This window comes from Aspergillus puulaauensis, chromosome 7 (genome assembly GCF_016861865.1).
Source record: "Aspergillus puulaauensis MK2 DNA, chromosome 7, nearly complete sequence".
NCBI lineage: Eukaryota > Fungi > Ascomycota > Eurotiomycetes > Eurotiales > Aspergillaceae > Aspergillus > Aspergillus puulaauensis.
Window position 1 is genome coordinate 3,017,572 of NC_054863.1, and position 26,908 is coordinate 3,044,479.

Genomic DNA, 26,908 nt, shown 5'->3' on the forward strand with positions numbered 1-26,908 from the left:
TTGTCCGAAGGCGCTCCAGTAGCAGTAGCAGTCACAATAAAAATGCCATGGCTTAGTATCGGTGCAGATCCTCCCAAGTGTCAAGGCTTGATCCGAGAGCTAACTATAGATTCAAGGTCTAAGGTAGAAATGTACTCGCTTATTCTAACAATACTATTTCATGACCGGCCTAGTATATATGTCAAGATTTGTCGGGTAACATCAAACTGATGGTTTAATTACTGAAGTAATAACGCTTCTGAGCTGGCTATAATAGGTAGAAGCATAATAGGAAAAGGTAATGTATTCGGCCAGGGTATGTACTTCGCTGGGCAAAGACCAACATTAAAAAGTCGAAATCAGAATATATATTCACCAAACCAAACCCTCTGCCGTCTTTCCACAAGCCAACGCCGCACAAATATCCTCATCCTTATCACTCTTGTCGACATCCTTGGTCGTAAGCCTATGTTTAGCCGGCCAAATCTCCTTGCCCGCATTCTTTTCTCTCTCAAAGTGCTCGGTAATAACATCCCGAACCGTACTCTGGAAGAACAGCGGCGCCTTCTCGAACTTCGGGTGGAGTTGTCCCGAGGTAAATACGCCACGCTCGAGATTCCGCTGTGCGTTGACACAGAGGACTTTGTCTTCGCCCATCACCCGCGCGTACATGTCACTGATTAGCTTGAAGTCGGATTCGGATGAATGGCGGTTTCGGTATATTTCGTAGGCCATCTTGCTGCTACCAGGGCCGTGGGGGAGGAATTTCTGGACCATTATGAAATGGGGTCCGTATTGTATGTTAGTTTTGCTTTGCGAGAGCAGACTTCAGGGTTAGGATGCTTACGAGATAACCATAGCAGACATGGGGAAGTAGTACGTGCTAGCAGTGAAGAGACCTTCCCTGATCTGATCTTCATTTGGGTCACAGTGGTGCTGGATGTGCCCGTCTTTCGTATCACTGTCGAAGGAGTCCAAGTTGAGGAAGTTAGGGATATCAGAATGCGTAGTTGGGCAGTGGTAGCACTCGTTGAAATTATCCGCAAGAATCTTCCAGTTATAATGCCCTTCAAGCTCATAGGAATGGTCCAGGTCGTAGTCGTTGAAATTCAAGCCCAGAGTCCGGTATCGCTCTTGTGTGTCAACGCCCTCAAAGTGCTCTTCCCAGGGAACCTCTGGGACCTCCTTTGCGTCGAGATTCACCCAGACAAATCCGTTAACGTCGACCTTGGTGTGAATCGGCAGGAGGCCATTACTGTCCTTATCAAAGTCAAGGCCCTGGTAGCCCGTTGCCTTGGCGAGCTTGCCGTTCAGTCCATACGACCAGCCGTGGTACCGGCAGGCCAGGATCTTTGCATTTCCGGAACCCTCATTCTCGACGACGGGATAGGCGCGGTGGCGGCAAACGTTGTGGAAGGCGTTTACACTACCTTGGCGGTCTCGAATAATAATGATGTCGAAGCCTGCCAGTTCATATCGGAGCCAGTCGCCCACCTCCTTGAGACGCGAGCTATGGGTCATGAAGAGCCACCGCTTGCTGAAGATAGCGCGGCGCTCCAGCTCGTACATCTCTGGTGATGTGTACCAGGATGCTGGCAGGGCACGGATGGGCTGCTGTTTGACCTCTGGCTTTGGGGCAACGCTGCCCAAGCCGAAATAGTGTAAGACCACAGATGACATGATGAATTCTTCGTTTGCTCTAAACAATCAGGCTCGTTTGCAAAGATTGCAATGCCTGGGCGAAGTCATGGCCACGTCCAGGACATATATCATGCCCCCTCTCGGCTTCCATTCCCGACGCCGATGCACGGTCTATTGGTGTCGTCACTTAGGACTATTTCTCAAAAGCGAAACTATTTCCCCAAAGCATGCTAGACTACGGATTCTCTACACCAGAAGGAACAAGATCCCGGGTTTGAAGGTGATGCTGGCACATAAGATCCCGATAAGCATGGTGGCGATCCCTCGAGTGAACCGAAGAACAGAGATCCGCTTGCTGCTATATCGACATTTGCACCACCTTCAGCCTCCAACACTTCTGCATCCTGTGGCAACACCAGCTGACCTCGGCTTCTATAACCGACGCATGACACGTAGATCGGAGTGGCCTGGGTAACAAATGACCCATCCTACCCCGGAAACAATGCCTCAAATTGGGCCCAAGGCTACAATGCAGCCCGTCTTCCGATTAGAGGCTCGCAAGCCCCGAGGGGCTGCCGTTGCGTAAGTATAATACTATTGTTCTCTTGCCGTCTGTTCTCAGGTTTTGACAACGGAATGCAATGTCGGAAAGTGTGCCGCTTGCCGGAAGGTCAAGTGATCTGATGAGCCTTGCTTCAATTGCCGGCGGCGATCACTGGATTGTCAATTAAGGACGGGGTTAGTAAGATTTGAGAATATAGTCGCCGTGGCTTTCTGGCTGAATAATGCGTGGAAATGGTATTAGATATCTACATGAATGCAAAGATAAGCGTATAATTGAGAAAGGGCTATTGACTTGAAACATCTCCAGATTATATATAGTATAATTAGTTATGTCGGGCTGGCTTTGGAGCGTGATCAGGTTCCAGATTCCAGATGTATGTGGTGCAAGCTGCTGAATGATTAGCAACACGACTGGGACTTGCGCTTATTTCTTTTTTTTTGAAGGGATCCAAAAGGGTCCAGTGCGGGCCGAGCATTAGCGGGTGATCGCAGCTGGCCAGATGAATGATGCCAACCCGTCGCTGCGAATGACCCGCTGGGCGGGGTACCTGCAAGGGGGAGCCCCGTAGTGGGGGGCTGGGCGGGGGCCCACAGAAGGGAAGGTTATCTCTTAATTTTAATACAGCGATATTCCAGTGTCGATGTTAAGATGCCAGGTCTTTTAGAATTCGAGGTTGCTGGTCACCCTGCTTGGCCACTTGGTCGGAAGCTGCAGCCTCGCGTTTCAAGACCTCGTACCTGAAGCAAGCTACAAAGGGACTGTCATAGTCCTGCATTGCAAGCTCTTGCGGCTCTCCGTCGTTTGTCTCCCCTGATACCATACCACTCCACGATACCAGCTCAGTACATACTGTTCTGTACGCCGCCGCACACCTGTCCTACACCTAATCCGAATTTAACTTAGGGCCGGCATGTAGCTAAGAGTTGGAAAAACGAAAGAATGATACTTGACTGGGAAGCAAAGGGCGGACACCACTGTAGGCATCTTCGAGGTTATCACTGAACTGGGAGTATCCATTTCTCTGCCTGCGACGCCGAGGGTAGCCGGGGTTGCGTGGTCAAACCTCTTCCTCCCTACAGAAGAATCTTGGTTCTCGTAGCAAACAGTCACCTGATTGTCCGTTGAGTGCGCCGACGTCCCAAGAGGGTCTGGCTTCTTAACGGGCCCCTTCATCAACAATTCCTGCAATCATCCCATGGCTGGCACGGTACAATGACGTGGTGCCAATGTCCCCTTTCTGGAGTCTGCGGCCGGAAAGCGGCTAGGATCGGTATGGATGCGTGTCGCCACAGAGGAAAGGAGGGGTAGCGGCCAGCTAAAGAAGGCGTCGGGAAGCCAGATCCGATGGCATATTTCTTGCAGCTTTCGGTCTCGGACTTCAGATTGCACGGATCAGCGAGCCGAGGAGGTGCAGGGAAAATAACTCTTATTGTTTATCAGTACTTATCCCGTTGCACAGGTGATGTGGATCCGAGATGCCTTTCTTTAACCCTCGTGGGCTTTATTAGGGTAATTAACTTACTCCAATGTCTGAATAATCCAAGATTATAGGTGCTTACCCTGTCTTGCCGAGACTGGTGCGCTGAGCTCCCGATGACAACAAGGTAAACTGTGTACTGGTATTGCCAGCTGCACAACGGTGAATCATTCGACAGTTTCCGGAATTTCTAGCCAGCGCCGACGGGGCAGGTGTTGGTATGAGACATGCTGCGTGGTAGCCCCCGATCTAATTCTGTATCATTACACAGATGCCACTTCGCCGTAGAGCCCAAAGATCCCAAATTTCTCCACTAGGTTGACCAGGCGCGTCGGCTCATCGTTCCGAATAGTTTCAGGTGAGTAGTGTCACGGGTCCCGCTTCTTCTTATTTTGGCAAGCGCATTTCTAGAGTCCCACTAGCAAGGTACATCATGGAATATTCAAATGGTATATTTGATATTTCTCTTGTGAATATCAGCAGGATATAGTACGGCAGATAGATATTAGCGTCCTCCGGGCAAGTGACACGCCGTACAACACGGTTATCAGGATGGGCTGTGATGGGTTGACACACTTTACCCGTATAAATACAGCACGCCCTTGCTACTAATTTGCAGTGGCCATGTCTGGCTGCTGTAAAAGCTAGACTGTGGGGCAGTGGACTAGCAGTGACGGTGGAGAGGTATCGTGCCATTGTGGAGGGTGTATCTCCGCTACGGACCCCGCAGCGGTCAAGTCTATTTTCTTCCGAGTCTCCTTGTCCCCGTACTCAAACGTTCCGAGATAAGAATATAATGTTTCAGTCCTGGGGATGGAAATCTGAGATGTGACGTAGACGCCAGCCGTGTCTCCTGAGAACGCCGGCCGGCTCTGGATTTGACAAAGGGACCTGAGTTAGGCACTCCTGGCTGCTGAGTGATCGTGTAGCATCCATATGTGCAGGTTCATGTATTACACCGTTATATGTGCCTGGACCTATGGTTTTCATTACACTTTCAATGCACAGTCATGTACTGTGATGAACTTTGACCAAACTGTGTGACGAAGTATTCCGAACTGGCCTGGTTCTCCGCAGCAGTTGCAGTGGTTTTGTGGCCAATATTACCTCAAAAGTTTGCTGTCTCCAGGTTCACTCCTCTTCAGATTTAGCTCAGACGGCCTCGGAAGAGCCGACGAGAACGGCGGCATTGAAGCCGAAATATGTGGTCATCATATGTTGGCACAGTAAACGTCCAAGGAAAGCCTAGGCTAGAGGTAATCTAGAGGAAAGTAGGCAGGATTATCACAGGAGCCTTCCGAACAGTCCCAGAGCCATCACTTGATATCGAGGCAACATACCCCCGGGTCCGCCCTACGCCATTCTACCAGGTGCTGGAACAGACTGGGCATGATGGGATTTGGGCAGGCTACCTAGACGACCGGCGCAATCTTCAAAGCAGATGGATCCCCTTTAGAGCCCCCTGCGATTTCACCTGCTGTTTGATCTTTTGGATTGTTGGGTTGTCTGGGCGGATGCTGATTTTGCCCCCTAGCTTGTTTCTCATTGGGCTGAGAATGGTGCCTCTTAGGGATAGTCAGATGGTTACTGTTTGGTGATTAGGGTTGTGCCTTGAAAGTTGGTGTTTTAAAATTTTATGGCGACTGCGAAGGAATTGTCTTTTAGGGCACCCGTGTATCTTTTAAAGAACTTCGTCTTTATAGATATCTTTAACGGTAAAGAGAGAAGGAAATAAGTACTATATTTATAACTGAGTAAAAGCCCTTTGAATGCTCGAAAATGCCCATTTTTTCTACCCCTTCAGACACAAAGATACCTGCCGAAATAGCGGAGCAGAATACAACCATGTCGTGGGAGTTGCACGGCAGGAAAGCCCGGGTAAGGTTGCTTATTGCTGGGCCAGAGAGGAAATGCTTGTGGTGCCCAATCCTTCGCAAAGGGCATGCGTGAACATGTCACTCGGATAGGATGTGCGAATCCGCTTCGTGGTAGGAACGTCACCTCATGTGAGGGACGGCACAGCGCGAGCTATGAGTATAGATCGAGAAGGACCGAGCAGATTTTAGAAAAGAAGCCTACTATATCTACTATATAAATTCTAGCTAGAATGGATGTATTAATATACTGCAGCTATCTTTACTTGTTAATATAACAGTATAACTAGACCTAGTCTATAGCTTGACCGGCTGGGCGATGGTTGACACCAGATAGACAGATTATATTATACAGAATATAAGCTATCTAACTACGTAGTACCCATTAATTATTTATTTCCTAGATAATAGTAGTTATATACCGGCACTCTACTTACTGTTCCCCCAGAATATTATTGCCCATTAAGAGCTAGCAGGTCTGGCTTATCTCCATCTTAGTGCTACTACCGCCAGTACTAAGCATCTAATATAGTTCATAAAGAGCAGGTTTTATAACTTAGCTGTAAATCTTATTAATAAGTAAAAGTTACTATTTAATAATTCTTTTTAGACAAAATCCATGTTTTGTTAGCTACTACTTAGGCTACTTAAGGCGTGCTTAGAACACGCTGAGATCTACTTAGTAAAAAGTAGTAAGGCGTAAGTGCTAAAATAGAAAGAGAAGGCCATCAACCCTCGTAGAAAACAACTTCATATGAATGAATGGCAGTTCAGGCACTCGCTGCGGTACAAACTCCAGAGAATCTAGCCGAGTACAGTACAGGCATGAAACATAATCACACAAGTGAACGAGACGCTGAATGTTGAACATCCGTCAAACGACATCCTTAACCTCATCTTTCCGGACATCTCCAATCTCCACAACCTCATTCTCAAACGCCTGGTCGCCAAACAACGCCGCAATCTCCTCAAGCGAGTGGTTCGCAGTCTCCACGTAGTAAAAGTACACTAGCCCAGCAGAGAACAGACAAAACCCGGCGATGATAACGTAGAAGTACCCGTGGATACCGGCAAATGCATCCGGGGAGACCATGCCGATAATGAAATTGAACACCCAGTTGCTTGTTGTTGCCAGCGCCATGCCCTTGCTGCGGCCGCGGAGGGGGAATATCTCGGCGGGGAGGAGCCACGGCATAGGTCCCCAGGTGAATCCGTAGACTATGTTGTACAGCATTACGAATGCGTACTGTCCGTCGGCTTTGGTTTTGATGTCGAGGTTGGCTTGTGTAAAGGCGCAGACGACGGCGAGGAGGATTGCCATGCCGAGACCTGGTGGGAAATCATGGTTAGTGTTTCCTTCGAAGCAACTATTTGGAACCGGAACTCACCTCCTAGAATAAGCAGTGGCTTTCTTCCCCATCTGTCTGCTAACCACCAGGTAACGATGGTGGCAGCGGTGTATGGAATCGCATTGGCGGCGGTAAACAGCAGTGACTTTCTATTGTCGAATCCGGCAGACGCGAGGGTACTAGGGAGGTAGAAGGAGACGATGTTAATTCCGTTGAGTTGAGCAAACATTTGCACAGTGATGCCGACGATTGTTCGTTTGCGATACCGAGTGAACATTTCCTGCCGAGTCTGTCAGTTGTGCCACAGCTGTGCTCGGCCCGATGTGCTTACCGTCCAGCTAGACTTGCCCAGGTTGGTTTCGTAAATGACAGCTTCTTGGATTTCAAGGAAGACGTGCTGTACGTGCTGAGCATTGGTGTCGCCGTTAGAGTGCAGGTCCGCCACTGTCTGGAGGCTCTCCTCCATAAAACCATTCTTCGCTAGCCAACGGGGAGTCTCTGGGAGGAAGAAGGACATGGCCAAGAGGATGAAAGACAGCGCGATCTGCACAATGAACGGCCCCCTCCATGACATCTCACTTGGTAGTAAGAAGTTAAACCCATAGTCAACCCAGCATGAAAGCATATACCCTGCTATCGAGAACGTATACTCAATTCCCACCATCAACCCGCGGCGGTGCGGTGCAGCGATTTCGGTTTGGATGATAGGCACGGTCATGGACAGAAACCCGACCCCCAATCCCTGAATGGTACGGCCGGCCAAGAACGTTCCGAAGCCGGGAGCGAACATCTGAATAAAGGCGCTGAAGAAGTAAATGAATCCACCGAGGCGAACGCACTTCTTTCGTCCGACAATGTCCCCAAGGCGTCCAGCAATGAGGGCACCGACAGCAGCTGACGCTTGCAAGCAGGCAACAGATATTCCGGTGATGGACGAATTGACGCCGGTTGTCGTTCCATCGGCACCACCGTAGTCTTTGAAGAAGCGGGCCACAAAGGCCTCATTGACCAGCAGGCCGGACATAATACCTACACAGTCAGCATCAGTCAAACCTCCTTATAGATGGATGCCGAGGGCGTACCGGAGTTGTACCCAAACAAGCCATCTCCCAGACTCCCAAAAGCGCAGGTCGCATACAGCAACGGGGTCCCTTTGAAGGGGTATCTCGCCGAAACGGTCTTCGGCTTCAGTTTCTTCTCCAGCCAGCCTTGCTGCTCTGCAACCTGGTCGGCTATGGCGTGTGAGCGCCGCTGGATAACGGCATTCTGGGCCGGCTCTCGCGCAGAGACTTCGCTGACACTCATGGCGTGAACTGGAATAAGTGACTGCAACTGTCCTACCTTTGTCAACCAGGACGGGCCATTGGGCTCTATTTCTACCCCAGAACGGCATCCCGTGGGGAACTCCGGGTTTCTCCAAGTTGACGCTTAGTGTCTCCGAATAGCGGCGAACTCTGGTCTGAAACTTTCTACAGTGTGTGTTCAAATGATGGGATGGGGTTTTCTATACACAGCGTCAGCCAATAGTTGCACGTTTGGGACCAGGGTCGGAATACAGACCAATCGCTGTGCCGGCTGTCGACCCCAGGCGAGGCATTTTATGGGCTCACGTTCCCCGGTTCCGTGGGGAGAAACCCACCCGGTTCCGAGTACTAGTTAGCAACTGCTCGCCGAAAGTCATCCGCCGGAACCGTGAGGATCCAGACGGAACCGCTCGCAACCCCGGAGTATACGATCAATCCGAAGACAAGCGAGAACCCGAACATTTTTAAATCCTTAACCACCGTGACTGCGTTATTCTGTCCAAACACGAACCGCAATCATGACTATCGCAAAAAACGACCCGGTTGGTTATACGACGCGATCCTCCTGTTCCGCGTGCTTACTTAACAACCAACTAGGCTGTCAATCAAGCCTTTCTACTCTATCCCGGAGGTTCATTCGGATATGAGGAACGTGATGTACCTACATTGCGCTCAGAACGAGATGTTCTCGTTCAAGTGGTAGCAACGGGTCTTTGCGGATCAGATGTGCGCAATCATTTTCTCTAAAGTTAGTATGAGTGAACGCTAACACTATCCTCTTCTATAGGTACACTACTGGCAACACGGCCGCATCGGAAGATATGTCGTCGATGGCCCCATCGTCCTTGGCCACGAATCATCCGGAATCGTGGTCGAATGTGGAAGTCAATCAGGCCTGACCGTGGGCGATCGCGTCGCTTTAGAACCTGGTATCGCATGCAACACCTGTCGTAACTGCCGCGCTGGTCGGTACAATCTCTGCCCCAAGATGCGGTTCGCTGCGACACCGCCGTACGACGGAACGCTGGCGACATACTACCGCCTTCCTGCAGAGTGCTGCTATAAGCTGCCGAGCCATGTATCGCTGCGAGACGGCTCGCTGATCGAGCCGCTTAGTGTTGCCGTTCACGCCTGTCGGCTGGCGGGGGACATGCAAGAAAAGTCGGTAATTGTCTTTGGCGCAGGCCCGGTCGGCCTACTGTGCTCTGGAGTTGCACGTGCGTTTGGTGCGTCGACAGTGGTAGTGGTGGATGTCGTGCCCGCGCGGCTGCAATCTGCCCATAAGTATGGCGCCACGCATACACATCAGAGTGTGGCAGAGTCCGCCGAACAGAACGCACAGGATATATTGGATACAGCAGGTTTAGATCTAGGAGCTGACATTGTTTTTGATGCAACCGGTGCCGAGCCCTGCATGAACTGCGGCGTTCATGCCCTGGCCGGTGGGGGTACATATGTTCAGGTGGGCCTGGGGCGACCTAATCCATCCCTCCCAGTCGGTCAGATTTGTGACAAGGAGATTGTGTTCAAAGGAAGCTTCCGATACGGTCCAGGTGATTATAGGACGGCGGTGGGACTCCTTAACTCGCAGCGCATTCGACTGGGTAGTTTAGTTACCCACGAGTTCTCTTTCTCGCGCGCAGAAGAAGCATTCCAAAACGTCGCCAGTCGCCAAGGAATAAAGAGCGTCATCTACGGGCCTGGCGTAGACGAGCATATAGCCAACTCGACGTTAGCACAGACTAATTAAAATTGTCCATCTCAAGCCATTAGACGAACTTGTTGGCCACAAAAACCCAATTGCCATGGCAATGATCTCCGTAACATGTCTAGGGTTCTAGATATCCGGGCCGTTCCACGACATGTCCCACAGCCAATATAGTCCACGTTCGCCGTTCGGGTCTGTGTTGGGTTGGAAGGGTTCCACGGGGATATTCGAACCATTCCAGTCAAGTTGACCCGATGATGGCCACGGATGACCCCCGGGTTCCGGCGCCGAATCCTGCATTTGGGGAGTGTCGGTACTGCCGTACCAGCCAAAAGAGCGCCCGTCATTTGCGGACGGTACAACTAAAAGGTACGCCAAAGATTAATAATGGTGTCGTGATATAGCGGTAGGGAGAGGAGGTTTACCGTATTGCACCGAGGCCAAGCTTTCATTCAGACGAAGGGTATTGGTAACGTCCGGCCACGCCTGCCGTCGCATGGTATTGTCGGATGCTTCCAGTGTCACGTCGAGAGGGAGGCGGAGGGTGTCTTCCACTGACATGGGCCCAGTGTTCGACAACTGATGGCCTTCTTCTTGATGCCCCCCTGTGATTGGCGCAAGGATGGCCTCGGATTCGCGACGAAGAAGCAATGTGACCACATTTTTCAAAACACTGGTGCTCTGCTTGGACAATGCGGAGCGCTGGCCCAGAAGGTCTTGCAGTCGCAGGATGCGGGTAATCGTACGTTTGACGATCTGCGCGGTGTCCGACAGAGGATCTGACAGAGCCATGACGGCCAACACGATAGCCGCATTGAATACATTAATAGCTAAGAAGGCTACCAAATGGCTATCGGTCGCAAGTTGGGCCAGGACGGGCAACTCCGTCACTCGCGATGTCCTCAAAGCAGCGTTCCACCAATGTACGGAGCTCGCCACAGATGCGTTGGGTGATAGTGCTTCAAAGGGTGAGTCTGGTTGGTTTGGTGTGGCGGCGTTGGGTTGGCGGTTGTTAGTCTCTAGTGCGCTTCTTTGGCCCGACTTAGAAGGATCCGTCGATAGATGATCCACTTGCCGTGCCAATAGAGGACGGTGGAGGACGATTAAAATATTGTCGTAGGTCAGATGAAGTGATAGTGATTGCAGTGCATGTGCCTTTGCTTCTAGCCCACGGTCGGCCTGGAAGTCTTCGTCGAGGTTCAAAACCAAGGTGGCAGGTAGCTCGTCCTGCCACTTCTGCAGATTCTGGGTGGCTTCTTTAACTAGTCCAAGGTACTCGTCCCCGGCCAATGCCTTGGATGAGCCCGAGGTGCGCGAGCCAAAGATAGCCTCCAAAGCGGTAGACGCCATGAGGTAAAGGCGGTTGAGCTCCCTTTGATAGGTAGAATAGCACACTGTATAACCCTGTTCTGATGCTGGTGCAACAAAATGCGGATTCTCAAGGATATCCGCTGGCATGCTGATATTGCAGTCCCGGTCGTTGATCCCCAGTGGACGGCCGTACGTGATTGATGCGAACCGATCCCAAGTGTATATCGTCCACCAAACACGTTTCCGTTCCTCTTTTTCTTCAAAGTTCCCTCTGGATGGGTCACGATGCAAACCTGCGGCCTGGGAGATCCGGATTGTGGCTCCTAGTAGGGAAAACGAAAGATTGGGCCGCCCGTGATAGACGCAGTAAGATCCGAATAGAATAAAAATCTGAGCTGCCGTTACGGACGGCTGGTCCATCAGCTCGACAATACACGACTCGACTAGTTTTAGCAGCCCGGCACTCATTTGTCTCCAGTTATCATTATCAGTAGCGGCGGCAGCCTTCCTCTGTGATCGGTACCATGCCCCCATGCCCAAAACGGCGGCCAAAAGGATTAAGAACGGCTTCTGGGAGGAGTATGCCAAGCCGTCAGCGACAGAGAGGAGATTATTGCGGAAGGTAGGCTCATAAATTACGAGCGAGAACCAATGGACGGCATCAAAGTAGTCGTCTAGTAAGGAATACATGATATCCGTGGGCGGTAACGGCTGGCCCAATATCGAGGCAATTGGGACTCGTTGGCCGACAGCCGTTACGTGCCGGTCTGCAACACTGGTGCTGGCTTGGTAGCCTGGGATGGCCGACGTAGCTTGCTCGTCGATGAGTTGCCGGCCAAGTCCATAGATCTTCTGAGCAATTCCCAATGTCGATTCCGCTTCCCCATACTCAATTGGCCTGGGCGGGCCAAACACATCTGCATGACTCTCGTTCTCAGAATTGTCTGCTTGCTGAGTACGAGCTCCATTGTCGCTGGCATTTTCCACAGCTGGGCTAGCAGACGCTGGAGATTCCGTCTCTCGTCGACGGCTTCTCGCAACTGTCTTGGAACTGCTTCAGGTCAGGTTTGCCGAGCCGCTGCTAGACTCGCGAGTTCACTTACCGTCGCGTGCTATCTCGGCGCGTCCGGCTGATAGGGAGCGGTCTGCAGTTCACTTGGGCTCTGACACACAGCGAACAAGGTCGGAATGGGTCGCACTACACAGCCAGGGCAATTAGCGAAGGCTATCAAGATCGGAGCAATGCGTGGTGCCTACCCGTGTTTTGTGGCGCCGACATCTCTCGCAGGCACTGCTCACTCGCGTCGGTAATGGTGATCGCATATAGCTCGTATTCCCTGTCAGCTCCGGCAAATGATCCGATGCATGGCTTGACATGATCATAGATGATGAATTGATCGTGGGGACTGGGGAAGAACCTGCAGGATCCGGCGGGACCTGGAAAAGGCCGGGGGAGCACGTGCAGCGGGATAACTATATGCAAGTGGGTTACTAAGTCAGAAATTATGCACAACTTCACCAAAGGCTTTAGGGTAGGCAGGCTTGAACACGGATATATTATTTATTTACTTGCCTATTCCAAGGCTTTATTTGATGCGTTTGAATCTGAAACACTCTAGAAAATTATAAATACCTCATCCACTGTCGCCTGATGTCGGATGTTTGCGTCGACAATGAAAAATGTTCTTGTATATATATATATACTTTTCGGAGGCTCTATACACCATTTTCCACTGCCATTTCAAGGCAGTGTCACTATTTTTTGTTCAGATATTTCTTCACAGCACATGTTTCTTACTTCTCTTTCCATGGACAGGTTCATAGTAAAGCGGATTGTCTTACGGTGAATCATTTCGTTAGACATGCCACGACATTCCCAGGAAGTGGAAATACGGGATGGTTAGTTAGATATCGGAATAAAAGACCTGACAACACTGCATATCACACTACCTTAGAGAAGACGATATTATACAGAAGGATTTTAGAAACTGAATGTACTACATCCAAATCACCTATCATGGAACCCAAGGGGGCGAAATAGCGCACCATGGAACTGTACGAAATACAGCCATCAAGGACCATAGAGCTCTTTACCTGGAAAGCCTTGGAGGTAATATGGGTCGCAAAGGCCCCAAAAAGGAGGGTTCTCCGTCGTCCTGCGAAGCATGGGGTCCTCACCCACTGCAGCCGATAGCATTTTCCTGTCTTGCTCCTTCTGCTTTGCCTCATCCAGTTGGTCAACCTCATGATCACTGCGGAATTTCCGCGTGTCGTTATTAACCTCAAAACGCCGGTGCTGGTAGCCTCCAAGATAGAAAGGCCAGCTAGCCCCTTCAACATGCCGCTTAAACCAGTTTAAGCGCCAGATTGTTGCATTCTCTGTCGGCGGTACCTGCTTGCAGCACCAATACCCCGTAGTTATCTCGGGAACACCGTAAAGCTGCGTGAGAATGTGACCAAGGAGCCCCTTGTCAACGGTAACTTTGACTGAGAAATCAACAAGAATGGAAACAAACGCGGCGGGGGCATTTTGCGCAAAGGGCTCAAACTCCGTGTCTCTCATGGGACGGCTAGTGGCCTTGTAGTAGTAATGGATCTTTGCGCCGGTCCGTTGCTCGACGTCTCGTAGTACGCCATGAATGCCGTTGTAGCCCGCTTCAAGTGTTATGCAGTCCCGGTCTGATAGTGGCGTAGGGGTGACATACTCAAAGACCGCCGGTGTGGTTCCTGGGGGCCGCTTGGTCAGCCATTTAGGCGCCATGTCTTGAATTTCCTCTTGTAATTCCGTGATTCTCGTTTCTTCATATAGTGCGTTGAAACGGGCATTGGTAGTTGCGGCGGAGATTGCACCTATTTTATCGTAAGCCAGGTCACTCCATGAATTGAAAGTCTCGCTGGCCATTTTATCCGTGGGTATGGGGACGAAAGAAACAAATGAGGATAGGGCGCGATGAAAGTGTAGGCAGAAATCAGTATGGAAGGGCGATGGGTTGGACGAGTTCCGGGTATAAATAGGCGAGTCAGAAACATTGCAAGTAAAAAGAAAAGAATATCAAAGTGGGTGAGGACAAATTGGTAGCCTTTCACTCTTTATGTTCGCGGGGTCGCGGCATACAGACGTTGCTTCATCTGCAAACCACCCGTTTTCAATCCTGCGAAACAATCGCGTGGAATGTGGCCTCCTGTTGCAACGTCAAGAGTGTCCGCGATACTCGGGAGATGTTCTACTTCGACAGTATGCAGTTAATGAACGGATTAAATTGGAGATATCGAATCCGGACGAGCGGAGCACAGTATGGCGAAAGGAGTGGAAAGAAAGAACGAATGAAGATAACCAACAAAGCACAAAGGCGGGGTTGAAGTGGCAACATTGGATGCACAAGGTGACCGCAAGACCCAGGAAATGAAAGGGAAGATACGAACACAAAGACGCAGGAGAGACGGATTCAAGACTGATGCTGGCCGAGGCTGTATCATATTGGAAGGCACCGGGCCTCATTTTATTGCCTTTGAGGTAGCCGAAACGCGGAACCTTGAGTCCTGCACAAAGTAGAGACGAAGGAACATTGATACGCACCCAGATACGGATTCTTGGTTGAGCTCTCCTTGGATATGAATTCGGCAATATGGAGTTTCCAGTCGTGGGTATCTAGGCCCCCTAGAGACGCAGTATTATCCGGGGCCTTATAACTTGACATTGATATCTAGTAGCAGACTTTTTATATCCACTCTTCTACAAGGTATACCGATATGATTATATTTAGTATATGTAAATCACTCTATGGACCTGATATTAGAGTATATATAAACCATATTTATATCGTAAATACCCTACGCCCGGGACCATAAGAATCATCTCAATGGATGTGACTACCAATGAAAGAGCAGACAGTGTTGGAATCTGAATCTTAGACAGGTTGGACATCGGGTAATTAAGGTATGTAAACATGCAATCGCCCTTTGACTTGGCCTATAAATCGGGGAATATGAAGACTTTGGGAGTTACCGGAGCAGGTTACCAGGGCAGTAGTTGCACTCAGTATCTCCCAGCCCTCGGCCATAGTGCCCCGTAGCATCAAGGACCATAATGGGCATTCCCCGGAAGGAACTGGAGGTCATAATGCCTACCAAGAGGGCTGTCACGACGTTTGTAAAAGAACTTCGAAGAGTCAACATTGCTATCCACCTCGGGGACCTGCTCTTTCTCCCCCTTCATCTGCCCACGTTCTTCAACCTCACGGTCATTCATGAACTTCTGAGTTTGATTGTTAAACTTGAGCCGTTGATGTCGGTAGCTCGCAAGGAAGAATGGCCAGCTAGCCAGTGCAATGTGTTGCTTAAACCACTTCAGGCGCCAGGTCGTTGCATCCTCTACAGCAGGCATCTGCCTGCCTGTAGTGCCAGGACCCCGTTGAAACCGCCAAAACACAGGAAAGCCTGTTGACAAGGAGGTCTAGAACCGACTCATTAATGCAGATATTCGAAGAGAAGTCAACCAGAATAGAAATAACGCCCTCGGGCGAACCCCTGTGAAAGGGTGTATGCAACAGATCCCTTTTCCCTGGTCGTTTTGTGGCTTTCAAATAATAGTGCATTTCTGTTCTACTCTTTTCCTCAACATAGCACAGGGCCTCGTGGATACCAACGTTGCAAGCTTCAAGGGTCTTCCAGTCCTTAATTGATACAGGAACCTGGGTGTCGTACTCCAGGATGATCGGAGCTGTCCGTGGAGGCCGCGAAGTTAGCCATTCAGGTGTACTGTCCGAGATTTCCTCCTGCAATTCCCGGATCCTAATGTGTTCGTAGAAGGCCTGGAACTGGGAATTGGCAGTCTCGCTGGGGATGGCGCCAACTGCCTCGTATAGCCAGCTACTCCACGAATTCGGAGTCCGGCTCGCCATTTCAGGGCTGGATATGTCGGTCGATGGAGCACAATGTCGAGTTTAAGACAAAAGAAACAGGTGTTAGCATGGGGAGCGGTGTCGATGGACTTAACCAGGGTATATATAGCTGACCGAATGCTTCTCCCGCACAAAGGACATTCCAAGACGAATAAGGCGGGATTGGTAGTCTTTCAATATTAAATGTAGTTAATGGAAGAGTGTTTCATTCTTGGTCTACTTGAAACATCAATGGAAACTCGGATAAAGAAAGTCGTGTTTATTTGACCACAATGATTTTAGAAATGCAAGAGCAACGTAGCTCTGTTAATTGTTTGTATATAATAGCTAAAAGCTACCATGTAGCTACATTGTTGACCACCTCCTTGAGCTTAGGGCAAGCCGTGGTGGCGACCTGCAACATTGTTGAGTTGATGTTGGCGGCTCGCCATACCGACAGGCACCAGACTACAAAGAAGAAACGCCCAACGCATCAGCTATCATATCTATCCATGATCGCTCTGAAGTCCGGGTCTCGAAGAAGTTCTGTCGCGGTCGGGCGTTTCTCCGGGCGAATGATGAATACTTTATGCATGAGCTTGTGCACGTTTTCTCTCTCGCTGGGATCAGCATCAGGACGCAAGCGCACAAGCTCTGATTCCAGCTCACAGGGCTGTTCTGGCTGTAGGGTGTGGTCATACCATGAACCAGGGCATTCGCGGTATTTGCAAGAGCCTTTCCACTCCTCAGGGAAGGCCCCAAGGGATCGAACCATTGCAGCTAGCACGCCACCTTCATGGGCAGCACTGAAAGGCTCAATCTCCTGATAGAGCATGGCGAAGATGACCATATAGCTCCATATGTCGCAAGCGGGGCTTGGGTCTTTCTGGTGAAGCCGCTCCGGGGAGCAGAGTTGGTCTGGAGGCTGGCCGCGCTCGGTTTCGGGGTCACTCAGTCTCTTCGCTAGCCCGAAGTCGCCGAGGAAAAAGTCCTCCGTGCGTAATTGTTCAGGGAATTTAGCCGGCCTGACGAGGTCGCCTCTTTTCCAAAGGTTGACCCATGGTATTCCCAGCTTCAATGGGCGGCCGAGTGCCTGGTATTTGGCGCTCCGAGTTAGGTTGTTCAGAGAAGCTACTCCCCACATGCAATTCCCTGGACTGACGTCTGGATCACCCTTACAAGCATTAGTATACGCACCGGTGAGACGGTACTGGGCATCCGTGCAGACCAAACTCACCGCGGTGTACAATTCCTGCATCGTGTAAACTTTCCAGGGCTTCCAGCAGTTGTCCAGCAGCGGACATGCGAGACTTCATGGGAATCCGGTCCATAAGAACAAATGACTGAATAGATGGTCCCACCAGAGGAAATACCAGAACCTGATGCTGACCGTGGGACCCGGAAAGGAAGAAGGTGGTCAAGCATGTCACAAGTCGGGCGTCGTCTTGGACATCCTTTAGCACTTGCGTCTGCATGCGGATTTCGTTCTCTCCCCAGCTCCCTGTCTTCATCACCTTGATAGCGACGTCCCGTTTCTCCTCGAGATCATGAGCCATCCAGACCGTCGCACCACCGCCGTGGCCGAGCTTATGCTCGATCAGGTATCTCTCACCAAGCACTTCTCCGAGATAGATAGGATAGAAAACACCCGGATTGCTGCATCCTCGTCGTAGACCTCAAAGGACTCAGCTTCTATCTCAACGTCAATCTCCAACGTCAATCTCCTCTCTGGAATGCTGGGCATAGTCGCCGAAGTCAGCGGTGCCATCTGGGTCAGTCATTCTAATACAGGCGGAATGAGCAGGGTAGCAGATTCAAAGATGGAGGGAGGTTAAGGTGTCGGAAGGTGTCATCGTGAAGGGAACAAAGAAACATAACACAAAGCGAAGGGTAAGTCCCCATGCACGCGACTTATGGCACGCTTTGTTCTTCTCCCACCGTCCTGCCAAGTTCCGTACAAAACCGTCACGGGCTGTCTGTAACCCTACATCAGTACCAGGTAGCAACATACTGTAATGACGTGATTCAAGGCCCTTTGTGTGTCCTGTCAGCAGACTTATTGGAAACAACCCTCACTGATACAAGTTTATCTCTCAGCTCCTCGCCTATGTCAGTCCAGTGAACATGGAATTGGACTTCCCCTTGGCTTATGGGTGGGACTTCCGGTGTTGGTATGCGATGGCGGATTCAGGCCATATCTCATGCCATTTAGGTCAATATATCTTAATTTATGTAAAACTTCGATAGGTCTGTCGACTCTTTGTACATTTCCAGCCCGGTATAACGTAGTACATCATCAGTTATACCATAAACCAATTACTGAGCCGTGGCATCTACACCCTCGCACCAAAGCACCTTCACTCTGGTGGATAGACAACAACCCTATCCAAGTCAGCCCCTTTATAGTCCCACCCATTAAACAATCCTCCAACAGTAATAGTATTGCGCCTGCCCTTCTTGAGCGTCAACTGCAGCGGCGTCGAGAGAATAATCCCTTTATGCGTGTCGCGCTGGTACAGGGTCTCCACGTTCTGCGTGTCCCCGTTGACAACCACGCTGCTGATCCGGCGCAGCTGCCACTCGCCGCCGATGCGGTCCGGTGTTCCGCCCGCTGTTTTGTTAGACTTGCGGTGGAATTTTAGGATGGGTACTTACGTTGGTCTCCGAAGCCCATATCGTCGGTGTCTGGGGGGAGTTAGATGGGCATGTCATAGTGAGTGGAAGGGAAAGAGAGGGGGGAGACGCACTCTGGTAGTAGAACGAAACCCACTGCGGCTTTCCGGTTCCCTCGATGTTGTGGAATGTCACCGTGCTGTCGTTGCCGTAGATCCCGGTTAGGATGGCTCCGTCGGTAGCGAAATTCTGTTCAGTTAGATGAGACCTCCTAGCTTGATACTGGACGTACGGCTTCTTGAAGGTATGCATCGCCGCTTGTTGTCGCGTGCTTGGATGTGTATGTTTTGCCCTTGACGGGTCGCCATTCTCCGGTTTTACTGGACTGGTTAGTAGATGCAGATGCAGATCGAGTGTGAGTGAGTGTACTTACACGTTCAGATCGTAGACATCGTGCCATTGCACCTCCAGTGTCTTCTTATGCTCGTCGATGTCCACTGGAAGCCAGATATACCGGCTCTCCCATAGCGAGTTGGTGTCCCACTGGTCCCCGATATACAGGTACGTCGTCTTCTTCGTCCCCTCGATGCGGATCGAGAATCCAGACTGCGAGTTGAAGGTCCGCGTGTTGAGCGGCGATACAATGAACGGCTGGGACCATGGACCGCTCAGCTTGTCGGCGCGAAACGCGACCACGTCTACTTATGTCAGTACATTACTTCCTTTACCTATGGTGGTAGACATACTGTTGGGCCGGTATCCCGTCTTATGGCTCATCAGCGCCCAGTAGCTATGTTCAGACTGGATGATCGTCGGGGCTTCGAGGTCGAACTTGGGGAATCGATGCACGACTTCATCTAGGGCCGTAATATTGGAGTTGAATCTGGTAAGGTAGACGTCGCGGCCGTCGACGCTGTCCCCGTTGGAGTATAGAGCGTACGACCTGCCGTCCTTGCGATCAGTGAAGAGGCCGAAGTCCTGCGACCAGTTTCCGAGCGGCGCGACGGCGTCGACGAACTCGTATGGACCGGCGATGGTATCGGCTGTTGCTAAGCCCTGGAGAAGCCATCCGTAGGTGGAATTGTCTGCGTGCCACCACATCTGCTTAATTAGCTTCGTCATGCTGCATCGGGCAGGGGCTTACGTGGTACTGTCCGGTGCCTTCGCTGTAGACGACCTTGGGGCGCTGGATGATGTGCTCGGTGGAGATGTACGGGTGTGCTTCAATGGGTTCTAAAGACTCAATTAGCCAGCCTTTCGTAAAGACTGACGGTGACGGTACATACCCAGTGCTAGACCGTGCGATTCCCATGTCCCCAGATCGTCAGAGCTGTATACAGAGACACCGCCGCCCTCCTCCTGCCCTTCGATCTTGTATTCGCCGAAAAGCCAGAATTTGGAACTGTCCTTGTCGAAGTAAATATTCCCGGCGTGGGCATTGACCAGGTTTCCCTCCGTATCCTGCCATCGCCCACCAGGCACGATATACTTCGCCTGAGCGGATACCGCCAGAATCGCCGAAAGCGCCGTACCGAGCTTCATTTTGCGAAAATAGCTGAATGGCTCGAACCGTCACCATTCAACCTTACAGGCCTGTAGACTTATAGGAGAGATCGGCGCCAGCTACCCCGAGCGTGCGGGGAGCGAAATGAAGCTCTCCACAAATTCTCCGGCGCAGTTCCTTCGCTTTCTTTGCTGGCGATCGCTGCCTGTTTCGTTGCTGTGTATTCGATGCCTATTTGCTGCTGGTTTTGGCGTTGTTCTGGAATTTCTCCGTGCTAAGCCCGGTGGTTGTCTGCCACCCTTGATATATACCAGCGAATTGGTCAACGCGCGACAGTTGGAAGGTTTATGCTACAATCTTGGCTCGGGGAATTGCTCAAATAACCTGTTGATTTTGGTTTCGAATTATGAGATTGCCCAAGTACCGGTTACTGCGCGGGAACAATATCTCGTCCACGACTTAGTATACTACTTCAATCAACCGCAGCCTCCAGCTCCTTTTCCTGCAAGTCAACCACACGCCCGTCGCGCTCTCCCCTCCTCTCCTCCCTCACAGTCATAGCCGTAATTCCCGCCGTCCACAGCGCCAACGCAACCGAGCACGCAATCATCGCCCACATGCCCTTTGTAAACCTTGGTGCAAAGTCCGCCGAGTAGAAGAGGATAGTCCACCACGCATTCACGGCATTACTGCCCATATTCATGCTCGCAAGAACCACAGACCGCAGCCGCTCGTCCTTGTATCGCATTGCGTCGTTGCACCATGCGAAGAACGTCGCTTGGCATGCGTAGACGGCGCCCGCCCAGTAGAATGCGCCGAAGACGGTGGGGGTGGAGTTGAAGCACGTTAGGATGAGTGCTGAGGTCGTTATCCCTGTTATGGCGATGAAGTACCCGACAAGATACCGCTTTCCGCCCATGAAGTCTGTCAGTGTTGCCCAGAATAGGGTCGATATGATGCCCACTGCGGGCACGCCGGTTGGGTAGTTGTTTAGCTGGGGGACGGTGTATGTCTTCGTTGGGTGTGACTGCATGTACAAGGCCAGCAGGGCGTTTGTGGAGAATGACTCGGTTTCGCCGGCGATGATCCACAGCATCACGAAGGCGTACCAGTACCATGTTGTGAAGATGCTTTTGAGAAAGGCAAAGTTGAGGGGGACTTTGACGGCGCCGGATTCGGGGATGCGGGCGACGGCGAGCGCTTTCTCTGTCGCTGTGAGGTAGCGTGCTTTGGTGGTTGTTGGGGTGTCGGGGAAGACGAGGAAGCCGTATATCGCGATGGGGATGGTGATTAGGCCGTCAATCTGTCTGTGAATTAATTACTGGTCGAGGTGGTTATATGGAGGGACGTACGATGAACAGCCACCGCCAGCCAGAGAGGCCCTGCATTCCGTCCATGGACGAATGGATCCCTGTCTGGATGAAGCCGCCGAACATCGTACCGGCCAGGCCGCTGGCTGTGAAGATGCCACTGCGCTTTCCCAGCTCTCGCTCGGTGTACCAGGAACCCAAGATATAGTGCGTTCCGGCAAAAGTGCTCGACTCTGCAAGGCCGAGGAAGAAGCGGATTGCCATGATCCCCTGCGGATTGGACACCGCCGCAGTGATCATAGTCAGGCTACCCCAGATCACCACCATCGCAGGGAAGAACAGGCGCGGACGGAAGAAGGTCAGGGCGAGATTGGACGGGACTTGACCGATAATGTATCCCACCGTGAAGACGGTGGTGATCTGGTTCAGCTCATTCCCCTGGAAGTGCAGCTCCTCGCGCATCCCCGACACGTAGGCATTGTTGATATTTGTGCGGTCGAGGTAATTGGCAAAGTAGCATAAGCAGCAGAATGACAGAATGAAGAGATCGAGCTTGCGCAGCAGTTTGGCCTCGCCGGGCACGCTCTCAGGGCCCTTGATATAGGCGGCGAATCTGGCGAACATTCTGGGGAACGTAATCTGGGGTACCATGACTAACAGAAACAGGCCTCTTTATAAGTACTCTGTTTCTCTCCTTGGCTTCTCCAATGTGACCTTGTGACTATCTCGTATCTGGTTATCAGGTTGGAGTCCCCCTCATCCTGGAGATAACCTCGGAGAACCTTAACCGGTCTTACTGATAAGTGTCTGTAGATTGGAGTCTTCAAGTGGAGTCTTCCAGTGGAGAGAGATGCTCCATCATACACTGTACCCCCGCAGTACAAAAGGTACAATTCCCTCTCAACTCTGCCAACCATTTACTACACAGTGTAGAGCATGTCGTGGGAATCGATCGCCGCCAAAAAGCGCCAGGCCCTCAGGGACTCCATCCCAGCGGACTTGGTGATCCCTGCTGCGCTTCTTCCTCCTGCTGATCAGCTCGACGTCACAGCCTTTCCCACAGACTCGGGCTTCTTTACCGGTCGCGAGCTGGAAATCACTTCAAGCCCGGCTCAGACAATTCTATCGCATATATCGTCCGGCTCGTGGACCGCCGAGGAAGTCACCAAAGCGTTCTGCAAAGCCGCCGCCGCTGCTCAGCAACTGGTATGTATGATCGCAGTTTGTGAGCTCGCTCTAATGATGTACAGACTAACTGCCTATCGGAAATCCTGTTCGACAGAGCAATCGCCCAGGCAAAGGAACTAGACGCCTACTTTCAGCAAACAGGCAAGACAAAAGGCCCGTTCCATGGTCTTCCCATTTCCATCAAGGATAATTTTAATCTTGTCGGTTATGACTCGACCATCGGGTTCGCCTCGCTGGTCAACGATCCCGCCACATACAACAGCACCCTCGTCGACCTGCTCCTCAATGCAGGCGCCGTCCTCTACTGCAAGACCAACGTGCCCACGGCCATGATGATCGCAGAATCAGTCAACAATGTCTTCGGTCGAACCGTCAACCCGCGCAACCGCAATCTCACCTCGGGGGGTTCCTCTGGTGGTGAATCGGCCCTGATCGCCTTCGGAGGCAGCCGCATCGGCGTCGGGACAGACATTGGTATGTTCACCCCTACTGTCGACACAGTATATACTGACAATGAGCAGGCGGCTCCCTTCGCATCCCAGCAGCCTGCACAGGAATCTTCACAATCCGGCCCTCCTTCGGCCGCTTCCCCAACTTCCAAACCCGCTCCGGCCTCGCCGGCCAAGAAGCAGTCAACAGCGTCAATGGACCCATGGCCAAAACCCTCGACGAGATCGTCTTCTGGGCTCGCACAGTCGTCGGCCAGCAGCCCTGGCTCCGCGATCCCAAATGCCTCCCTATCCCCTGGCGCTCTGTCGATGTCAAGAAATCGCTGAAAATCGGTGTCCTATGGCACGATGGCCTGGTCACGCCTACACCCCCCGTCTCCCGAGCTCTTAATTCAACAGTTGCGAAATTAAAAGCCGCCGGTCATGAAATCGTTACCTGGTCACCGACAGAGCACAAGGGTATCCTAGAGACACTGCGAACCATGTTCATCGCCGACGGGGGCAAATCCGTGCGCAACCTCCTCTCACCAACAGACGAGCCATTCCGGCCGGAAATGAAGATGTATGAGACGGCCACTGAGCTCGGCGTGCATGAGATGTGGCAGGTCCAGGGGGCTAGGAATGCCTTGTGCAAGTCGTACCTGGATCGATGGAATGCGGCGGGCATTGATGCTGTGCTTTGTATTTGCCCTTCCCTTCGGTGATATCTGTACTTGTCGTACTAACGAGGTTCCAGGCCCGACGTCCCCGTATAGCAGCGTCGAGCACGGCAAGTTCGCGTACGTGGGATATACGGGTGTTTTCAATGTCCTTGACTACCCCGGCGTGTCATTCCCGTGTGGGATTTCGGCTGATAAGGGCCTTGATGGGCCGTATGTCGACCATGAACCGCTTAGCGATATTGATGCGCAGATTCAACAGGATTGTATGTTTCTCCCCACCCTTGCACGTTGAACGGGGTACTAATATGAGTAGACTCTGCCGAGGCTGTTCATGGCATGCCGGTTAGCTTGCAGCTTGTTGGGAGGAGGCTTGAGGATGAGACTGCGTTGGCTATTACGAGTGTGATTCTGGAGGCGGTTTCTGGGTCTTTGAATGGGACTAAGTAGGAGTAGATAGGTTACGGATGTATAGATGGGGTCAATGATTATCTATTCAAAGTGCTACCTTCTTTCTGGCTACTTGGTACCAACTAGCAAATACAAGACCAAAGAGGAAATATCAGTGACGGCAAGGACAGCCGGATAATGTCACGATAGAATAGCCTGTCACTCAGATCAAGCTTTTGTTGGCGTGATGTTGCGTGACGGTGGCTGTGTAACTGTCTATGTTCAAAAGTGCGCTGATGTTTGATGTATAGTGAGACACGGGCCAGACCCAGCAGTGTAACGGCGGGTCGTGCGTAACATCGCGCATGTCAGTGTAACAGTTACAGAGGTTCAATCAAAATAAGATAAAGGCATGTTCAGTTTAGGAGTGGTAGCTACCCTTTCTATTGATATAACTATGCACAGTTGTATAGATATGTTAATTGGACGACCTTCCTAATTAGGAAGCATACGCAGGGTACTGCCACAGTTCAGATCCGAAGATCACCCGAAGACAATAGCGGTGTTACTTCGCCGCGCGAGGTGTCATTGGCATATATTACTGATAGGCGAAGGCCGACAGGCGAGTGCCCAGAGGAAGATAGCGGAGAACCGCATTGGGTACGGACAACGGACCGAGAGATTGCCTATTCGGGCAACCCGGCCCTATCTCCCTCTGTGCAGACAGCCACCGCGCCTTATGCGGGCATCGCTGCTGAATCTTTCCCTGCAGAGTCGACGGGCTGGCTGTGTTAGTTCTAGGCCATCTCTACGATGGACTGAGACTATAATTGTCGTGCGCCCCGACCCCTCTTTAGTCTTTCCGTCCGACCCTCCGGAACCACACGAGTCGGCACCATGGGCTCGCTGGATACCTGCGATTACTCATGGACGCAGGTCAGGCCGGGCCGTTGGGAGCGGAATATTGATGAGTCGGAGCAGTTCTATACTTCGCTCGCGAAGACATACGAAGGGAGCGGCCGCTGCTGCTTCGCGATCACCGCGTACGTCTCCTTCTCGGTACAAGGAACGGAACATGAGGTCGAGCTAGCCTTGCGAAAGGCATGGCTGCGCTTGCGATACGAGAGTCCGACGGTTGCGTCGTGGGTTGAGTACAGCGAGCAGAGCCAGCGGTGCAGGAAGGTCTATGAAATGGCGCATACCCCGGAGGCCCAGAATGCCTGGCTGGAGAGTACATTCCAGGTGGTTCGCACGAGAATGTCCGGCCTGCAGTGGTGCAATTCCGATCCACCTGTTCCTGAAATCCCGACTTTATTCATGGTAAAGCGTGCGGGTCGGTCGAGCCCGACGGTCACTGCGGATTTGGTTCTTCGCTGCCGCCATGATGTTATGGACGGTGTTGGGGCGTTGATGCTGTTGAATACTCTCTTCTTGCTTGCTTCTCAGGCCCTGGACCAAGGTGATACATATCGACTCCCCGTCTTCGGCGACGAGTGCACCCGATTGAGTCCGCCGTTTCGTATTGCTGCTGGAGTTCCACCGGGTTTGAGCAAGAAGCAGAAGAGTCGTCTGAACAAGACCGTTTCCGCGAATGCCGCGATGAAGGAGGTTGAGATTGCCGGTTTCCCTCGCCGGAAGGGTGCGACACAGGCAGGGAAGCACCAACGGGTGGCCATTACGCTGTCAACCGAATCGACGTATCGTCTAGTGAAGGCCTGCAAAGCAGTGGGATTAAGCGTCACCCATGCCTATCACACAGCCATCGGTATCGTACTGCGAGACCTTCAAAAACGACAGTCGCGGCCAAGGACGGTGCGATATATCAACTACAGTCTCCTTGACGAGCGGCCACAGTGCGAGGAGCCGTACAGCACCCCGGCCCATGCGGCATCAGTCTACCACTCTGTCTCTGGGGAGTGTTTGGCAGTCGATTTGACCGTCCCAGCGGCATCTTTTGGGGCACTCGAGCAGGTGCTGGACTACAGCATACCGCGGCGAAACGAGTACATGAAGGTCGCCAGTGCGGTTCGACGCTTTGACATGCAAAACCGCAACGATGAACAACGAGTCCAGATGGTACCCTCATACTGGGAGATGATTACGCCTCCCTACCCGTCGAATAATGTCACACCAGCAGTGCCGCCCCCGTATAACAAACCGTCGGTGTCACTGTCGGACCTAGGCACATTAGATACGATTATCTCACCATCACACGGTGATTTTCAGCTGGACAATCCTTGGGTGACAAGGGAGCACCTGGTGACTGGGCTTGCGCTGTTTTTGGGTATATGGGACGGGCGACTCACCCTGAGTGCCACATATAACGATGCATGGCATACGAGGAATGAGGCATTGGTGTTCCTGGACCGATGCAATGTAGTCAGCATTCAGGCTCTTGGTGCTTGAGATGGATAGGATGCAGAGAGCGGTGTCAGTTACGCGTCTTTGTCATTTATACGTGTTTGGGTCCCATCGGGACATGGAGGTTAATAGACGGCGTGGCATCACATGTCATAGACAGGTAGTCAAGCATCAAGCGTCATGTAAATTGTCTTTAACGCGCTGTATTCTGTTCGGGCCACTCAGCTATTGTACGCCATAACAGCCCGTACAGCAGCCAAAATTGTAGGATGTATCAAAAATATTCCCACTCTTAGTCGGGTAGAGTTATGTACTCAGTGTGCGGCACCACTGATGCGGTATTCAA

General features: G+C 51.6%; 11 protein-coding genes across 11 annotated transcripts; 2 read left to right on the plus strand and 9 right to left on the minus strand.

Moving 5' to 3' along the window:
• Window positions 1-351: 351 nt before the first annotated feature.
• Window positions 352-756, minus strand: APUU_71158A (RHO alpha subunit C-terminal catalytic domain-containing protein; the record flags this gene model as incomplete). The annotated part of the gene is made up of 1 exon (XM_041696111.1): window positions 352-756. The coding sequence occupies one exon, from the start codon at window positions 754-756 to the stop codon at window positions 352-354; it is 405 nt and encodes a 134-aa protein (XP_041561774.1).
• A 66-nt stretch (window positions 757-822) lies between these two features.
• On the minus strand, window positions 823-1,659 carry APUU_71159A (aromatic ring-hydroxylating oxygenase subunit alpha; the record flags this gene model as incomplete). The annotated part of the gene is made up of 1 exon (XM_041696112.1): window positions 823-1,659. The coding sequence occupies one exon, from the start codon at window positions 1,657-1,659 to the stop codon at window positions 823-825; it is 837 nt and encodes a 278-aa protein (XP_041561775.1).
• A 4,751-nt stretch (window positions 1,660-6,410) lies between these two features.
• Window positions 6,411-8,190, minus strand: APUU_71160A (sugar porter family MFS transporter; the record flags this gene model as incomplete). Its single annotated transcript, XM_041696114.1, has 4 exons — window positions 6,411-6,865; window positions 6,925-7,165; window positions 7,217-7,914; window positions 7,968-8,190. 4 exons carry the CDS (start codon window positions 8,188-8,190, stop codon window positions 6,411-6,413), a joined length of 1,617 nt encoding a protein of 538 aa, XP_041561776.1.
• Window positions 8,191-10,026: 1,836 nt separating this feature from the next.
• On the minus strand, window positions 10,027-12,591 carry APUU_71161A (Zn(II)2Cys6 transcription factor; the record flags this gene model as incomplete). Its single annotated transcript, XM_041696115.1, has 4 exons — window positions 10,027-10,259; window positions 10,323-12,259; window positions 12,312-12,406; window positions 12,466-12,591. The coding sequence occupies 4 exons, from the start codon at window positions 12,589-12,591 to the stop codon at window positions 10,027-10,029; spliced, it is 2,391 nt and encodes a 796-aa protein (XP_041561777.1).
• Window positions 12,592-13,279: 688 nt separating this feature from the next.
• Window positions 13,280-14,110, minus strand: APUU_71162A (uncharacterized protein; the record flags this gene model as incomplete). Its single annotated transcript, XM_041696116.1, has 1 exon — window positions 13,280-14,110. The coding sequence occupies one exon, from the start codon at window positions 14,108-14,110 to the stop codon at window positions 13,280-13,282; it is 831 nt and encodes a 276-aa protein (XP_041561778.1).
• A 1,173-nt stretch (window positions 14,111-15,283) lies between these two features.
• On the minus strand, window positions 15,284-16,109 carry APUU_71163A (uncharacterized protein; the record flags this gene model as incomplete). The annotated part of the gene is made up of 2 exons (XM_041696117.1): window positions 15,284-15,661; window positions 15,720-16,109. The coding sequence occupies 2 exons, from the start codon at window positions 16,107-16,109 to the stop codon at window positions 15,284-15,286; spliced, it is 768 nt and encodes a 255-aa protein (XP_041561779.1).
• A 472-nt stretch (window positions 16,110-16,581) lies between these two features.
• Window positions 16,582-17,832, minus strand: APUU_71164A (uncharacterized protein; the record flags this gene model as incomplete). Its single annotated transcript, XM_041696118.1, has 3 exons — window positions 16,582-17,252; window positions 17,326-17,674; window positions 17,737-17,832. The coding sequence occupies 3 exons, from the start codon at window positions 17,830-17,832 to the stop codon at window positions 16,582-16,584; spliced, it is 1,116 nt and encodes a 371-aa protein (XP_041561780.1).
• A 613-nt stretch (window positions 17,833-18,445) lies between these two features.
• APUU_71165A (putative beta-glucanase) lies at window positions 18,446-20,243 on the minus strand (the record flags this gene model as incomplete). Its single annotated transcript, XM_041696119.1, has 8 exons — window positions 18,446-18,699; window positions 18,744-18,773; window positions 18,836-18,950; window positions 18,994-19,081; window positions 19,135-19,399; window positions 19,448-19,802; window positions 19,846-19,934; window positions 19,988-20,243. The coding sequence occupies 8 exons, from the start codon at window positions 20,241-20,243 to the stop codon at window positions 18,446-18,448; spliced, it is 1,452 nt and encodes a 483-aa protein (XP_041561781.1).
• Window positions 20,244-20,677: 434 nt separating this feature from the next.
• On the minus strand, window positions 20,678-22,139 carry APUU_71166A (uncharacterized protein; the record flags this gene model as incomplete). The annotated part of the gene is made up of 2 exons (XM_041696120.1): window positions 20,678-21,508; window positions 21,558-22,139. The coding sequence occupies 2 exons, from the start codon at window positions 22,137-22,139 to the stop codon at window positions 20,678-20,680; spliced, it is 1,413 nt and encodes a 470-aa protein (XP_041561782.1).
• A 312-nt stretch (window positions 22,140-22,451) lies between these two features.
• Window positions 22,452-24,261, plus strand: APUU_71167S (uncharacterized protein; the record flags this gene model as incomplete). The annotated part of the gene is made up of 5 exons (XM_041696121.1): window positions 22,452-22,721; window positions 22,766-23,177; window positions 23,225-23,833; window positions 23,889-24,077; window positions 24,128-24,261. 5 exons carry the CDS (start codon window positions 22,452-22,454, stop codon window positions 24,259-24,261), a joined length of 1,614 nt encoding a protein of 537 aa, XP_041561783.1.
• Window positions 24,262-25,098: 837 nt separating this feature from the next.
• Window positions 25,099-26,607, plus strand: APUU_71168S (uncharacterized protein; the record flags this gene model as incomplete). Its single annotated transcript, XM_041696122.1, has 1 exon — window positions 25,099-26,607. One exon carries the CDS (start codon window positions 25,099-25,101, stop codon window positions 26,605-26,607), a length of 1,509 nt encoding a protein of 502 aa, XP_041561784.1.
• Window positions 26,608-26,908: the final 301 nt, after the last annotated feature.